Raw genomic sequence first — 16,243 nt, forward strand, 5'->3', positions numbered from 1 at the left:
AAATCAGGGCTGTGTTTAACTATTAACAGTAGCTACATTATTATCTTTAATGTATATATGAAAATTCAGAATTTTGGAATTTAAGCAGTGACATCTAAATTGGGGCTGATAGTTAATGAATTCTGTGGCCAAGTTTCAAAAACCTGGTTTTCATAATGACATATAGATAATTGAAATCATGCCTAGTAGGCATCTGGATTAAAATTATGAGCAGGATGTAATGGACCCAACCACTTTTGTGGAAACAAAATTCATTTCCATTTCTTTGTCAGAGCTAATCAAGCTCTCTTTAGATTTAAGGCTTGCTTCATTCCTACTGTTACTTCTAGTGAGCCAGCACCATGCCTTCATATAAGGATAGAATATGCTCTATGCATTAAAATATGGACTTTTTCTGCAATTTGTTTTTGCCTGTTACTGATCCTAATTTCACATTCTATCAATCAGTTTCTCCTTCAACTGCAAAGAAACAATGCATCCTTTACCCCACGGACCTTGACTACATACTAACTGGCATCTGTTCAATCCTTTTTGCATTATACAGTGTATAATTTTACATTATATCCTTCAGTGTTGAACGAAACGGAATGATGGGAGATCGATGAAGGCTCTTGTTCTCCTATTAAGCAGTTGAGCAATCTCCCACTGGGACTGGAGCTCTGCAGGCCTTTGAATCTGTTGTAAATCCTTTTGCAGTCACATTTTTGATTTAACTGGATGTTTCTGGTTAGTTTAATCATATTCCTGATCAATTTAAAATAAACAATTAGAAGTTTGATTAGAATTTCATGGTTCTTAATTGTCATATTGTCATTAAAAAGAGGAAATTTAAACTGAATTCTATGCTAATAGAGAATTAGGGCTGAACAAAAGACGTTTTGCTGTGGCTTTCACTTTTTGTTCTTTGTGGGGCCAATAGCTGCTGAGGGACACAGTTTGGCTTCTCAGTTTCTTCTTGTCCCAAGGCATACCTAAAGTACAGCTTGCTATTGAGCTATGACTCTTCTGGGGCACTGGGACAGAAATGCCAGTACATAGAGGAGTGTGAAAGCTTTCTCGTTCACCACAGTTCTGATGACTTATGTCCTCATTACAGTTCTGATGAGATGATGGGCTTGTCAGAAGTAGTCTGTGCCCATGGTTGCTCACTATGATTTGGGGAGGTAGTACAAGAAAGAAAGTGGTATCTTCCTCTGAATACCTTGTGAGGGCAAAGTTTTAGCTGACTCTTGCAACTTCAGAAGGAAATACCCAGAAAAACCAAGTGTCCTACAACATTGTAAACTTGACTGAATTGCCAGTCCTTTACAATTCGTGATATATATTGAGCATAGATAAAACTGTGCATTACTGTTCTGTAGTCTGAAAGGAAAATTGATAAACCTTGTTTTCATCTGATGTAATTTTAGTTTTTCATTCAAATCTTTATTCTACATTTACTGATTTGCATGTTCAAAATTACATTTAGTATATTTTTAAATATAACATGGATGAATACATACATATATAAAACAGAATATTGTGTGTTCTTTTTGTTACAGGTATGTGTCCTGTGCCTTGGGATGCCCATATGAAGGAAATGTTGTACCAGATAAAGTGGCAGAAGTAAGACTGAATTTCTGGCTTGTCTTTTTAATAAATCAAAAATATATTTAAAACTATAAGTAATTTTCTCTACTTAATTATAAAAAGACCTTTAATAGATAAAATTTGAGGAAAACAAGGAAAAAGCCTAGCTAAGCTAAAACTTAGTGCATAACCTCACTTTAACATATATAGTCAAATGTGAAGAAAAAAACCAACATATTTTGATTGTTATCAGTCATGAGAAAAAATATTATGCACTGTTTTTGTCTAGCAAGAAGGTAAGAAATTACTTAAGGAAATAGAATCAAGCACATATGTGGACTGTGTTGTACAAGACGGTTTCCAGCACAGCTTCTTGCTTTTAAATCCATTTTATGCTGGAATAAGCACACTGGGTTGTCATTGTGCTTCTGGTGAGGGTCATGTGATTGACACATGAACCAAAACTCACCCCCAATATGATTTATTAAATTGCTGTAGTGCCATGATTGAATAAGTTGCAGCTTTCCTCTCTGACCCCTTTCCCCATTTAGAATAAAGAATAAAAAAGAAGATATCCCAGTCCAGCCTTTATTCCTGAAGAGAAATTACTAAAACACAAGCATAAAATTTTGCAGGAAGGCAAAGAGGTCATCAAAGCTTAAATGGACAGGAATAAACCAAAGTGGAGTAAAAATTCTAAGAGACTTAAAGCAGAACATACTGGCCTTCCTAGAGACAGACTTGTCTTCTCTGTTTCATTTAATCACCTATTTTTATTGATCTAGCAGAACATCCAAACCATTATGTTTTAATTTGTAGCACTAGGAGCTAGTTAACATTTGTCTTATACATTATGTTCTGTGTGGGTGGTTTTCAGGTCCTGTTCTGCATGTCCTTCTAGTATACACTCCAGATAGTTTTTTTGATAATACTTCCCCCAGAGCATCCACACATACACAGACTCTTTGGCAGAAAAAAAACCCAAAAACCTAATTTGGAAGGTACTCAGTATTTCTAAATATATTTGCATTAATATGAAGTGAAGGTTAGAAATGACACAGCTTTAGTTAGAACAGTGATGACATACTGCTTATCATGTTCCCCAACAGGTTTCTTTCCATGTGTTGCTTGTTTTTTACTGACTCTTTGCACAGAAGAGCTCCATCTCAGTTTGCCAGTGGGATTGCTATTTAATGTTCCAGACCTGCAAACTTATACTCACACAGCTATTTTATTTTCTGTCTTTATCCTAATAAGTGTCTTCTTGCATACCTGTATGCCACTGTGTATGTATTCATGAATAAAAGCTATCGCATTAAATTTATTTATTCCATCCCTAATTCAGCAAGCAGTGCTGTATATATAGAGGCATCTGATGGATTTTATGTAAATACATGCACAGAATCAGCATTATCAAAATTACTGGCTGAGTTGCTAAACTCTTTCAGAAAGCTGCTGCTCTGGTCATCGTCTTTTGGGATGCGAACATTTTGACTGCCTTAACTGTGTATTGCAGTCAGCAGCTATGATTGAAAGGTTTAGGCAGGTTCTCCTGCAGTCAGTAACAGTGACCATTTTTATTTTTGTTTTAAGCAAAAGATTTTTTAACTGAAACAAAAGCAATTAGAAGAGGTGAATTTTTTCAGACTACATGCATTATTACAGTTTGCTGCAGACAACATTAATTTCTGGCATACTACATACATAACTGCTTTACACAGTTACCTAGTGAGTGCAAAATTCAGAAGCCTTCAGACTTCTGGAATCGGTCACATGTATTTGTTTGTTTATTTAAAACAAACAAACCAAGTTTTCATATCCTAAAATAAACTGCTTAGTCTTATTATTCTGCTGATTCTTGAAAGGAAGTCACTGCTTAACCATTTATCATTTTGTGGTTTGAGAATTTCAACTTTGGGCAGATAAAGTTTTGAAGTTGTTGGAAACACTGTATAACGTCTTACATGTACAACATGTAAGTTCATCATATGCTTGGCTGTTTTCTGTCTGCTTATTTCTTTCCTTAGCTTCCTTTCAACCTAAAGCAGTGAATTCATTAAATTAAATATTATTCAGGACACATTCTGATCAACTATAGAAAATGTACCTTCTCTTGCTGTAATATTGTTGGATCATTAAAGTTTCCCTTACAGCACAAGAACTGCAGGTTTTTTAGATTGTTAGTTGCTTAAAATAATCTATAACAGGATTATCAGCTTTTGTATTCTATATAAGAGTATAGTTTCAGATATTATTTCCAGGAGTAGGACTGTTTCACATGCCTAAGAGGTTGCAGTGCTGGTTCACTAGTTCCCATTTTGATCAATGCTTGGTGTCGAGTCAGTATTCCCCAGGGGAGTAGCACAAGATTCATGCACTGAGCAAAACTGCTCAGGGGTGCAGAACACAGCCCTGTTCAATCAATGAAGCTGCAAACTCATAATCACATCCTGATTACAGAGAGAAAATGGTGTCCTCTTCTCCCAGACTCTTGAAAACTTACAAAACTAACAAGCTTCCTTTTACTATGGTAGAATAGAAAATTCAGTACGAAAAACTCCCATTCAACTTGCAGGCATGCTTATTCTTCTTGAAATTAAATATATGTATCTCTTTTTAAGGATCACTTTGAGTTTAGATCATGATGAATCAGTGATGATGCTCAGCTTTTTAATAGTTTCACCCTCTTCTTCGATCTTTCAGAACTCTGCAGGAAGCTAAGGAAAGACCTAAGGACTGAGCATGAAAAAGAAGTGAATGCATGAATATGATTTCTAGCAGTTTATACTAAAATTATAACTAAAATACCCATCTGGAAAAACTTTGAATCATGGATTAAAAAGAACAGGGTGGAAATGCAGTACATTTCTTTGCCCTGATCTTAAAGAAACACTAAGGTTTGGTGTTTAACTGAATGTAATCCACCACTAACTGCAGATGATCCTTTTTTTTTCTTACAACAGTAGTCTAGTTAAAGTCTCTGCCATGTGTTGATGATATAAAAATATGCTGTGAGATGAATCCCTTTTGCATTCTGGTGAATGTCCCTTTCTTAAAACATATGTTGAATTTATGTGTATATGAACTGACTTTAAAGCACAGTTTTACCACATTTGCAATAGCCATAGCACCTCCAAGCCTTAAACAGGATGGTTCAGGCTATTTGAAGTTCTTTTTCAGCTGTTCTTTAAATTAAGTGAACAGCAATATTAATCCAGTACTTCTGAGACTGCTGGTGCAGCACTTCGTCCACTTCCTCAGACATACTCACAGCAATCCCACTGATGAAGTCCTGGAATTGTTTTAACAGAAGACTGCAGTGTGGCTTAAGATGTCTTTTTGGAAGAGGGTTGTGTTTTTTCATTTCTAACCAGTTAGTTTCTAGTTGGGATTCTGTTCCAGTGGAGTGGTCTCTTGGGATCTTTCAAACACAGTGTGGAATCCTAAAGGGGACAAACATATTGAGCAGTTGAAAATAAGGTGGAATCTTTCCAAATGAATCCAGCAAAAATAAGATGGAAAGATCCTACTTCAATTCTTGAAGCAGTATTTTCACTGAAAATATGATTTTGTGCCTCTGAATATGTTTCTCTCCATACAAAAATTATGGAGCCAGACCTCAGTTTTCAATCATGCAAATAACTCCTCAAAGACATAATTCCAGAAATACTTAGGGCTCTGCTTACGTAAGTAAGACCTATTTATATATAGTTTGGTTGATATTAAGAAAATTTTAAAAACTTAAGGACTAGAATGTTAATTAAGTTTCAGTTTTCCTTTGTGAGTATTTTAATGTTTGATTTCATGAAAAGCAAGTAAAATTAATGTTGACTGCAGCATGTTAAAATTTCAGTTTTCATTGATTTTTTAAGTGCCAAGAGAAAGAAAAATGAGACTTTTTGTTAATTATTTATTATCTCTGTTGGCTTCATGTAATACGCAAACAGAAGGAGAGATCTTTACCCTGCTCAACTTGTAAGCTGAAAAGTACATGGAGAAAACCAAACAGCTGGGAAGTCTCCAGAGAGAAGAAAATGTTAGGAAAGGGCTTGACAGAAACTTAATTCATAATGTTACAATTTTGCTCATTTGGTTTCTGTGGGAGAGTCAGAAAGCAAGTTTTTCATGGATTTGACTTGGTTAGCTATTCCACATACAGAATGTAGCAGAACTATAATTTTAAAAAGAGGATCTGTGGGATCTTCTTCAAAGGCAGTTTTCAAGAATGAATATTCGGTGTCTGATAAATAGATCCGCCTCAGTAGGTCAAAACCTAAAACCTGTACAGAAGTATGTCCTTTATAATATATGTTCTTGACCCTATTTTATGCTCTTTCATCTTGACCTCTTGGTGTTTTTCTGTTTTTAATCAGATATCGAAACGGCTGTACAGTATGGGCTGTTATGAAATCTCGCTGGGAGATACAATTGGTGTGGGGACACCTGGAAGTATGAAAAAAATGCTTGAAGCTGTTATGAAAGAAATTCCTTTGAGTGCTCTTGCTGTTCACTGTCATGACACGTATGGCCAGGCGTTAGCCAATATCCTCACAGCCATACAGGTGACTTGGTTTCTCGTTTTATGTATACAATAATAGTGTTTTTATTTTAATTCAATGTGCAATTTTAAAAAATCCTACCATTAGAAAAATCATTAGAATAGCAAAAAGACACTCATTAAACTTTAGGGAAGTATTGCTCATACATCAGATTGTCTACTGGTATTATTGCTGTTGTTTCTACCAGGAAATATCAAACCTTATCTATTAATTACCTTCAATTCCATATAAAGTCACTAAGAAACAGTGATGATTATTACATTTCGTTGACATTAGATGAAGGAGGGACCTTAATTTTTTTTTTTATCTCTCCGATTCCAGTTTTCTTAGGAACAGCTGTATGTTTGTTTTCCACTAAACTAAGATTTCTACTTTATAGATGTGTCTAAAAATAAAATGGAATAATGCATAATTACATCTTGATTTCAGATGGATAAATCTAAAATATTGGTAGTTATATACACAGAATAGATAATTTCATCACTATTCATGTACCTTCATTATTCTTTTTTGTTTATCAGTTATGTCTTCCAAGTAAGATTAGCAGGAACTTTATATCTTATTTAATCAGCTTTCAAATCTGTGCCTAAATAATCAGAGTTAATCCATTATGTTGATACATTTTTCAGAATAGGACACAATGCAGAAAAAAGACTACAAGTTCTAATGTAGTTTTTGTAAAGATGCAATCCTGAGGAGTATCTTAATATGCATATGCCTTCCTAAGGTGACCTACTTTTACTAAGTGTTACAGAATCAAAAGCTATTTGCAAACTGTAGGCCTTTATTGTTGTGTTATACTTAATGGAGTCTTCTCTTTCTTTGCAATTCAGGCAGTCATTTTGAAGGTCAAAGTTTTCTTTGTCTGATTTGCTATTTTGGCAGAGCTCATATGATGTTATTTAGATACACTTAACAGTATTAGTGGTATACACCACAAGAAGGAGCAAGAAAAGTTTCAATATGGGTACCCACAAGTATTCAATTCAATAGGGAATGACAACATCTGTAAGAAAGGTTCTGACTTTTACTCACAGCATTCACTATTCCTCTTTACTCATTTTCAATGTTGCAAATGTGTGTGTATGTGCCATGGGATAAATAAGTTGCTAATTTCACAGTTAGCTTCAGTTGCAATAGCTAAAAGCATGAAAACCCCTGAGCATGGGAGGAGTTGACCATAAAAATACTTGAAGCATTGTTTTTCAAATCCTTCCTTAAAGTAATTGCTGTCATGGTGCCTACTAAACACTGAACAATGGCTATGTTTTGTTAACTCCAACATTTGTTGTGATTCTTGTCTCATGTTTACCTCCCTCTCCTATCTTTTTACTTAGTTCTTAAACAAACTCTGTAAGAGCTAAAGTTAAAAAAACCAACCTCTTAGGTATGTAATGTACAGTTTAGGATAATTAACATACAAATTCAAGAGAGCAAAAGACTTAAAAAGAAGTTCCTATGCAACCTTCTCAGATTTCTGGGAAGGCAGGGGTGCCTGAGACCTACCAAACTTCCCTGTGTTGTCAAGGTCTCCCACAGTACATGTCTAAAGGTGAAGTGGTTTTGGCTGAGCTGAACTTGTCATAGAGTTTGCCAAAAGTCCTTGATGAAGCAGGCATTACACAGTCTCTCTGACTGGCTTTGTGCAAGCAGCTCCTTGGCTCATGTGAAAGAAGGTCCCCAGGCTTTTGGATGCTCAAACAGATCCTGCACTTTATAACATCCTCTCTTGTCTCTGGTCAAAAGCCCAAGGCAGCTATCAGTGAATTATAACTCCTTCTAAACAATACTCCTTCTAAAACAAGGACTCCTTCTAAGTTGCAGGTCGGCTGCGTGCTAAAGTGCTAAAGTCACTGGATCAAGTGCTAAAGTCACTGGATCAGAGTGCCCAGGTCACTTTTAGTCCTTGCTGTCAGGCTTGCCTTTCTTGCTTTCCTTTCTGCCAAAGATACAGGAGTGGCAGAGCACTGGAATAAAACTCCTTGTCTTCAACTCAGCTGCTGTTTCCTAAACCAAACTCTTCTCAGACACAATTCCTTTCCCTTCCCCCTTTATGGGTCTGCATGACCGACACAATATTTCAGCAAGAGTGAAATGTGTTTGGGGGGTCATAGAACTAATAGGCTACAGTTATTGTTTGAAACCAAGTTTAAAGAACATTCAGCAGACAAATTGCACTCTTCCTAAGACATCACTGAACAACCCCAGTCTGAGTACTGTTGTATTGTATATTGTATTTCCTAAGAATTAATGAATGGCAGCTGGAAAGCCACAAATCACTCTGCACTAATTCAGGCATTGCTTCGATGGGAGATCTCCTAGGAGTGGAAAGAGTTGCTGGTGATTCAGTAAGTGATTTTTTATACAGATCACATTGTTTCATGCAGGATTATGCTACCCAGAATATTTTCTTTCGTTTGGGGCTGATCCAAAGTCATCTAGAACTGACAGGCCGTATCTGTATAAGAAATTAGCAGGGCAGTAGTCTTGCAGTTTTAGTATTCAGTTTTATATGTGTTGTTTTAGCAAAAGGATAGGTAGTGAAAGATGGGAGAGAGATTAGCCAACTTTTAAAGCATAAGTAATTTTTTGCATTGCTGAAGCAAATAATACAGATAGAAAGGAAATTCACTTTATTTTATGAAAAGAAAATAGGAAAAGAATGTGTAAAAAGGTGAGGAACATGAAATGATGCTTCAAAACAAACCAGTAAACATTTAAAGTAGAAACATGACTGGCTCTTGGTTACATGGTGTAATATAAAACTACCAGAGTATAGAATTTACTAAAGAGACGATTCAGAAGATGAGAAATGATGTGGAGATCTAGTTAGAGGTTATGGTGTTTTGAGTAAAATTACATGTGTGGGTTAGCTGATGTGACAAACACATAGTGTAGCTAACAGAAATAGTAAAACATTTATAGGAAACTGTTACAGACCTCCAAGGAAGGGTAAAAAGATGGGTCAGGAAACTTCTTTCTGGAGAGGCCCTGGTAAGGTATGCCATTTATCTAAGGAGATTTGACTCCCATTGGGTGTACAGAATGGGAATGGAAGAGAAAGTGTTTGTTGGAAGTGATAAAGAACTGTTTTCCTGTAAAGCTTGCATAGTTGCCAGAAATAGATTTGTCTATCTTTATAACATGTATTCAAACCTGAGAAAGAGTATGCTAAGAGGCAAAGAGGATATTTGTCTGGCTGTGATACCTGAATAAAGGAAACAATCACATGATAGTCCCATAGAATTTTATCAAACTCAAATTGCTATCCTAATTCATTAAAATGAACTCATCCCTACACTGTGAGGATCAAATTCTAACTTAAAGAAAACAAGTGTACAACTCTAATGACTTAGAAAGACCAAGGATTTTTTCCACCTTGTGTAATTATGTTCAACTTATTGGACACAATAAGATGAATTAGATTGATTACATGCCAAATGGAACTTCATTTTATTAGTTCTTTCTTTTTCCAAAAAATAGGAATTTTGAAGTAAAATCCCCACTTTAATGCCAGAAATAGAATTTAGCAAGCATTTAATTAAACTTTCAAGGTTCAGACTGCAGAATCCAGATTTGAGAGTACAGGTTTTTTTTTCAAACCTTATGATATATCCCCTTTTAGAGAGCTTAAAATGTTTATTAATATTTTAGGAATTTTTTTAAGATCCTTTAATTTTAAAGATGAAATAGACTTAAGAGAAAAGTAAATCCAAATAAGAATGGCTGACTGCTGATCTCTTCCCTGCATTACTTAACTAAATTTATTCTAACCTTTTGGTGTATGCTGAAGACCCTAATTAAACTGCATATTTTTGTGCATCCAGTTTGCTTACATAGTAAAATCTAGGTTCACTCAAAGGCACTCAGTATTGGCCTGGTTGTTTTAACTGCCAGAGGCAGGAGAGGAATCTGAACATAGGTGCTAAAGTTCGTGGTTTATTAATTTACAAGGATCATTTTTCAGCAGGAATAGAGTTCAAAACAGCCAGCATGAAATGGTAGAATGGTAGAGCCTAAGTTAAGCAACTGAAAAAACTGTTTAAAATTCTCTCTGTGATTTACATTAACTTCCATGCAAAACATTAGATGAGATGAATTTTCCACCCAAAACATGTAACATGTAGCTGTCCATCTTGTCTTTTTTTTTTTCTTTTTTTTTTCTTTTTTTTTTTTTTTTTCCCCAAATACAGGATTTGTTTTTTGCAGCTGTTGAGCTTGCTTGAAGTCACAAGCTGTCATGGCCTGTTTCAGGTGCAGGTTAGAGGCCAGTTTGCTGGTGAGATCTCTTGTCCAGGAGCGGCTTGCTGCTAAGGATCCTCAGTGCAGACTCCCTCTCCTTCATCTGACAGTGGCTTTAAACCTGAAGCTCTAGTGCTTAGCCCTTGCCTGAGCTACTCTGCTGCAGCATTGCAATTGCTTTTGTGCCATCTTGTACCTCCCTGATTCCCATTGTCATCCTCACCTGCTGGCTTGACTTACTGGCTTATCCTCAGACCTGACTGATCTTGTCTGATCCTGGTTATTGTGTCCAGACCTGATTCCTATCTTGAATCTCTGACTCAACTTCTTTGGCTTTGTTTTTATGGTGATGTTGCCACCACTGCCTACCTGACTGGGACTCTGGGCTCCTCGCTTGCCTTCTAGTATGGTTTAGTCTGCCCTTGCTGCTTTTTAGGACAGTCGAGTCTTTGGAGAAGGGACTGGCAACCAAAGACTTGAGCTTTATGGATGGCTTTTAATGGCAGGCAGTGTAGTGGGTGCTGGGAGTTGGCAGGTCTCATGTGTTTTGATCTTAGAGCTCAGCTGGAGGCTTTGTCTTGCAGAGGAAAGATACTCCTACTCAGTTAAATTCAGAAAGTATTTCCTGGTGTCTGTGGGTACACAAAACCCTAACAGTTCTATGCTTGCAACTCTTTTGGTAAAAACAATACTCAAGAAAGTCTGAGAAATTGGTGTTGGTATCTGACAGCCCTTAAACGTCTCTCTCAGGTGCCAGATTACAGTAATTTCACGACTATAAGGCGCACCCTTTTGACTAAAATTTTGGTGGAAGTGAGCCTTATAGTCCGGTGTGCCTTATATAATGTACAAAGTTGCGAAATTTACCAACCTGGAAGTGCGAGCCAGGAGAGCCGTGGGGGAAGTCGGTAGTGCCACGGCGCCGCCAAGTGGTTCGGGCTCCCAGCATCGCAGTGCGGGCTCCCAACACTGCAGGACGGCGCGGGCGCTCGGCACCACTGAGCGGCAGAGTTGCCCGGCAACGCAGGGCGGAACAGGCTTCCGGCAATGCGGCACAGCTCGGGTGCCTGGCACTGCTATGAGGTTCGGGTGGCCGGCACCAGCGGCAGCCCTGAGTGGCGTTGAGCCCGCCCAACCCCGAACCAAGCCAGTAAACCCCGCGATCGCAGGATTCTGTTACTATTTCATTACTTTGTTGCACGGGGTGTGGATCCTCACTGCAAAAACAAAGTGCACCTTATAGTCCGGTGTGCCTTGTATAATGTACAAAGTTGTGAAATTTGCCGACTCCCAGAGGTGCGCCTTATAATCTAGTGCACCCTATAGTTGTGAAATTACTGTACATTCGCTGATATTTTCCTCTTAGGTTTTCAGATCTGCATTTCTGTGACTGACATAAAAGAATATACCTGTAATGCCAATAGTGATAAATTTCCAAATGAATACATCATATGTAAGAACTTCTGTACTAGAAAATTCACTTAACATTTATATCCTGCAGTCAGTTCGTTCACCTTGGATTTGTCTGGCATATTTTAGTAGAGATCTACTAGGATGAGGACTCATCCCAGCTTATCCCAGTGAATGACTAGATGTTGCAGCTAGAAGCCAAGCAAGTTAGGTAACTGAATAGAATAGAGGAGTGATAAAATAAAATAATGGTAAAATGGCATGAAGATATGGATAGAAGTGGTGGAAGGCTGAATGAGAAAAAATGTATGTGTATAGTAGTTCCAGATAAGTTGTTTCAGGGTTTCTGTTGGTGATTTATTACCTTTTTACTGAATTATACATACAAACGTATACAATTACCAGTTGATCTCTTGATATAAAAAATGACAGGATGATTTTCAAGTCGTTTTATGAAATTGTGTTGTAAAAAATAATAAGCACAATACCTTTAGTTTTCACAAGTTTTAAATACTGATCAAGAAAGGAAAAAAACCCCAAAACAATACTTTATCATTCTTAATTTGTAAGCAACACTGCCTTTTTATTTCCCTGAAAAGCACAGTCACCCAGAGGTATAGTGAGTACAATGAATTGACACTTCTGTTTTAGGCAGAGAAGATAGATAAGTAACTGTGAAGAAGTGTGAAGCCTTGCATGTACTCATTGTGCTAGGAATTTCTTCTATAACAGCAAATATGTACTTTTTAGCTGAGGAAGCCAGTACCCCCAGATTTGTCTGTTGCTACACACATCAAAAAGTACTGATTTTGGGGAGTTCTGTAGTAACTAACAAAATGAACTTGTATTGACCTGCCAAAATTCTTCCTTCAATAATGCATTAAATGATACTGGTATTTTAGGCTTTTTCAGCAGTGTGCTGGGACGCTCAGTAGCTGGCAATTAAATTATTTATATCTGAACTACATTTTAACAGAGCAAAATGTAATCATGACAGTTCAGTTAAAATTTCAACACTGTCTTACAGACTATTTTTCTGAGCTAATAGTGAGGTACTGTATGGAATTAAGGAGGTACAGGAGATAGAAACCATAACATACATCTTGGCTTGTCCTTTCCTAATTTGACATGTCACTGTACTCATGGCTTTTACTTTTTTTCTTTTTTATTATTTTTTTATTTTTTATTTGTGAAAGAGAAATAAGACTTATCTCTTTCACCTTGTGAAGTGCTAGAAAAAAACCAGAGGAAGATCTTCAGACAAGTGCAGATAGTTTTTATCAAGGTTTAAAACTTAAGTTTTGAAATTGAAATTTAAAAACAGAATAGATTTCAAGTTTTGTGTAGAATGTACTTTTTAGATTAAAAAAGCTAAGATAAAATTATCAAAATACATATATGCCTAATCAAATTATCTGAGCCACATAACCTTCCATTTCTTGGATCCTACACACCCTGGCACTCTGAAGATGTTATGAAGCCCAATGTGAGCGTAGGAGAGATTTGCCATATGAAGAATGTATATATTTGGGGATATTGAAAAAAATTTTAATATGTTTTTATTCCTGTTTTGAGGAAAGCATAGAAATGGAAAGACTTAAACAGACCTCACAAGTTTCCTTTCCTCTGCTGTTTACAAATATATGCCAGGAAACTGCAGAAGAATTAACAGAGATCTCCAGAAACTAATTTCAAGGTTCAGATACGGAAAAATTGCAAAAAAATGCAACTTGACTGAGACTAGCTGTACAGAATTCAGGAAGGGCTGGTCATGCTTTGGTATTTTGCTGGAATTCTTTGAGGCAATCACTGCCAAAGAAGACAAAGGATGTACAATGGCCATAGAAAATTTAAAGTGTTCTGCACTGGAAGTTCATATTAAGGTGTGGAGGCTTGTAGTAAGTGGAAAGTTGGCTAAATGGCAGGAAACAAATGGAATTATGAAACGGAAGCTCTTTAAGCTGGAAAACACCCATCAGCAGACTTGTGGATATATTGGCTTGTGGGTTTTTCTGCTTAAATGAATAATTTGCAATACTGTAATGCTCATGGTAAGGGCAATTGTTCTAACTAGTGAAAATTAATTTTTTTCAAATTTTAGATTTCCATTGTGAGAAACAGGATAGCTAGTACAATCTGTAAGTGGAAATCTGTGTAATATTCTAAAACATGCAAAAGAAAATACTTGAGATCAAACATAAGAGAATGGGAATACATAAAATTTTAGGTAAAGCAAGAAACTTTATTAAAGCATGTCTGTTCTTTTAAATAAGGGTATTCCTAAATTTCTTCTTTTGGATTTTTCTGAGAATTAAATGATCCTGGGCACTTAGTAGGTATTTTCTGGGTTTGAATCAGTACTTTTGAATTATTTGTTAGCAAGCTAGGCAAAATGTTGGCAGTAAAATAAAATTATTTAGAAAACATCAATTTGCTGTTTCCTTTTATTCCCTCTTCCATGTGGAAATGACATAGCACTTAGCTAAAGATAACAATTAAAAAGCAGATTTTGGAGACAAGTGTGTCATATTAGGAAAGCACATGAGTAGAATTGTTTGAGATTGAAAGCTAAAGACAGGTGAATAAGACTCAATTTGAAAGCAGATAAGTTAGGGGGGAAATGGCAGATTAATTATTCAAAGGTAGGAGGCTGCAAAGTACTCATTTTCTTCCTCTGAATAAAACTTAAAAAAGAGGGTGTCTACTTTGAGAAAGTATCAAAAATTAAAAACTTGTATTTGATCAAATAATATTACTACTGTGAGCAGTCAGCTAGTTACTATTGTAAGTGAAAAAACATACTGCACAAATGGATAAATCAAACCTATCTATGGGAAGAAAATGAAAAATTAGGCATTCATGCTTAAAATCTGGCAGATTTTTTTTTTTTTTTTGGTACTGGTTTTATGTTTTTGCCTGTAATATCAGCAAAATAAGGACTTAAACAAATGAACAGGCCACATCACTCCTGTTCTTTTCTCAGATCAGTACAAAAGAATTAGCAACTGTATTTTTATTGATTTCTGCTGCTTTTTGCAGAATATGCACAGTACGTAATTTCTGAGGACCTGTAAGTTTTTTACCTCTATCCTTATGCTTCAGAAAAACTTAATGGTCTGAGAGTCCACAAATAAAATACTCATTTCTATTATTACAACTGTTACAGTTTAATTTGGAACAAAAATAAATGGTAGACTTTGTTTCAGAGTTTGAACATTTTAGGATAGGAAGGGGAATGTATTTGTTATTGTGCATTGAAATAGCAGTGAGAATTTCTGAGGCAAAGATTTGTTTACATGCATATACCGATAGGTAGCCTGTATGTGTGGTGTTGGTTTTTATTTGAAATGAAACTTAGCATACTATAAAGGATTAATGAATGATAGAAATATACATTGTTTTAGCTGCCTATAATATATGCTGATTGGATTTCAGAAGCTTTTAGACCTAGTTACTGAACCAACAAACCTCAAGTCTAAGTCTGTTTCAAGGTGCTAAAAAAAGAGAGCCTTCATCAGGTATAGATTATTCTCATTTTCAAATTACTCAGTAATTTGGAACTGACTTGGAATAGTAGACATGACTTTACTTCAGCTTACAGTAAAACCTCAACTATCTTCTAAAAGATTTTTAAACATCTGATTTTCACATGCAAATCTAGGCATCTTTCTTTATATCTCTGCAAATTAATACATACTTATCACTCTATGTCTAAATGGAATATGAATGGAAAACCATTGCAGCAACTATGCAAATAAAATCGGAAGTGGTGCATTCCAATTTAAGTTTCATGATAATTTTCTGATTCATTAAATCGAAAGCCATTAAGGTCATACTGATTTCATTGATCAGTACCTGAAACACATTTCTAGTATTGTTTTCATTGCTGTGAATCTTTGTCCTTTTGTGAATGCACTTCTTCCTATGCAAAAATAAGCAGACTCAGAGAATTTACTTTAAATAGTTCTCTGGTCTTCATCAGATTCTGTTCTTCTGCATCTTTGTAAGAAGCTTGCACATAGTGCTTGCAAACAACGCTCACACAAAATAGCATAGAATTTAGATAAAAAATTAGCAGATTATAGTTGCTTTTTAGGATAATACTCTACACAGCCTGTTAGTGTCGACATCCCCTTCACTTTGCTGTCCTTTGTAATGCCTTTTTGCCATTCTTTGCCTCTGTCAGTGCTTAAGCAAAGTAAATATCCTGCTGGCAGCTCACTGGCAAGAGGAAAGAATGATGTGAACAGATCCTGTGCTTCTGCATTCATCTCACCAGAATGTTTTCCCTGGTACTTATGTTAATTTTTTTTTCTCTTTCGCTATTTTCCTAGTCATTGTTTGATAGTTTTAAGTCCACATAGCCAGAGCAATAGTTTCTTTACAGACCTCCTTTTATCATCCCAACTGTGTCTTGCTTAACTTGACTATTTAAATGGCTAAGAGTCAGCATCATCCAGTTC

General features: G+C 36.1%; 1 protein-coding gene across 4 annotated transcripts in view; it reads left to right on the plus strand.

Annotated features, from left to right (window-relative positions):
* HMGCLL1 (3-hydroxymethyl-3-methylglutaryl-CoA lyase like 1) overlaps positions 1-16,243 on the plus strand; it is an 82,009-nt gene that overhangs the window by 44,169 nt on the left and 21,597 nt on the right. For all 4 annotated transcript variants that reach the window (XM_033055898.1, XM_033055901.1, XM_033055900.2 and 1 more), the window contains exons 6-7: positions 1,542-1,605; positions 5,943-6,131. In XM_033055898.1, coding sequence (XP_032911789.1) covers positions 1,542-1,605; positions 5,943-6,131 — 253 coding nt within the window. The remainder of the gene's footprint in view (positions 1-1,541; positions 1,606-5,942; positions 6,132-16,243) is intronic.

The sequence above is a fragment of the Catharus ustulatus genome, chromosome 3 (genome assembly GCF_009819885.2).
Source record: "Catharus ustulatus isolate bCatUst1 chromosome 3, bCatUst1.pri.v2, whole genome shotgun sequence".
Taxonomy (NCBI): domain Eukaryota; kingdom Metazoa; phylum Chordata; class Aves; order Passeriformes; family Turdidae; genus Catharus; species Catharus ustulatus.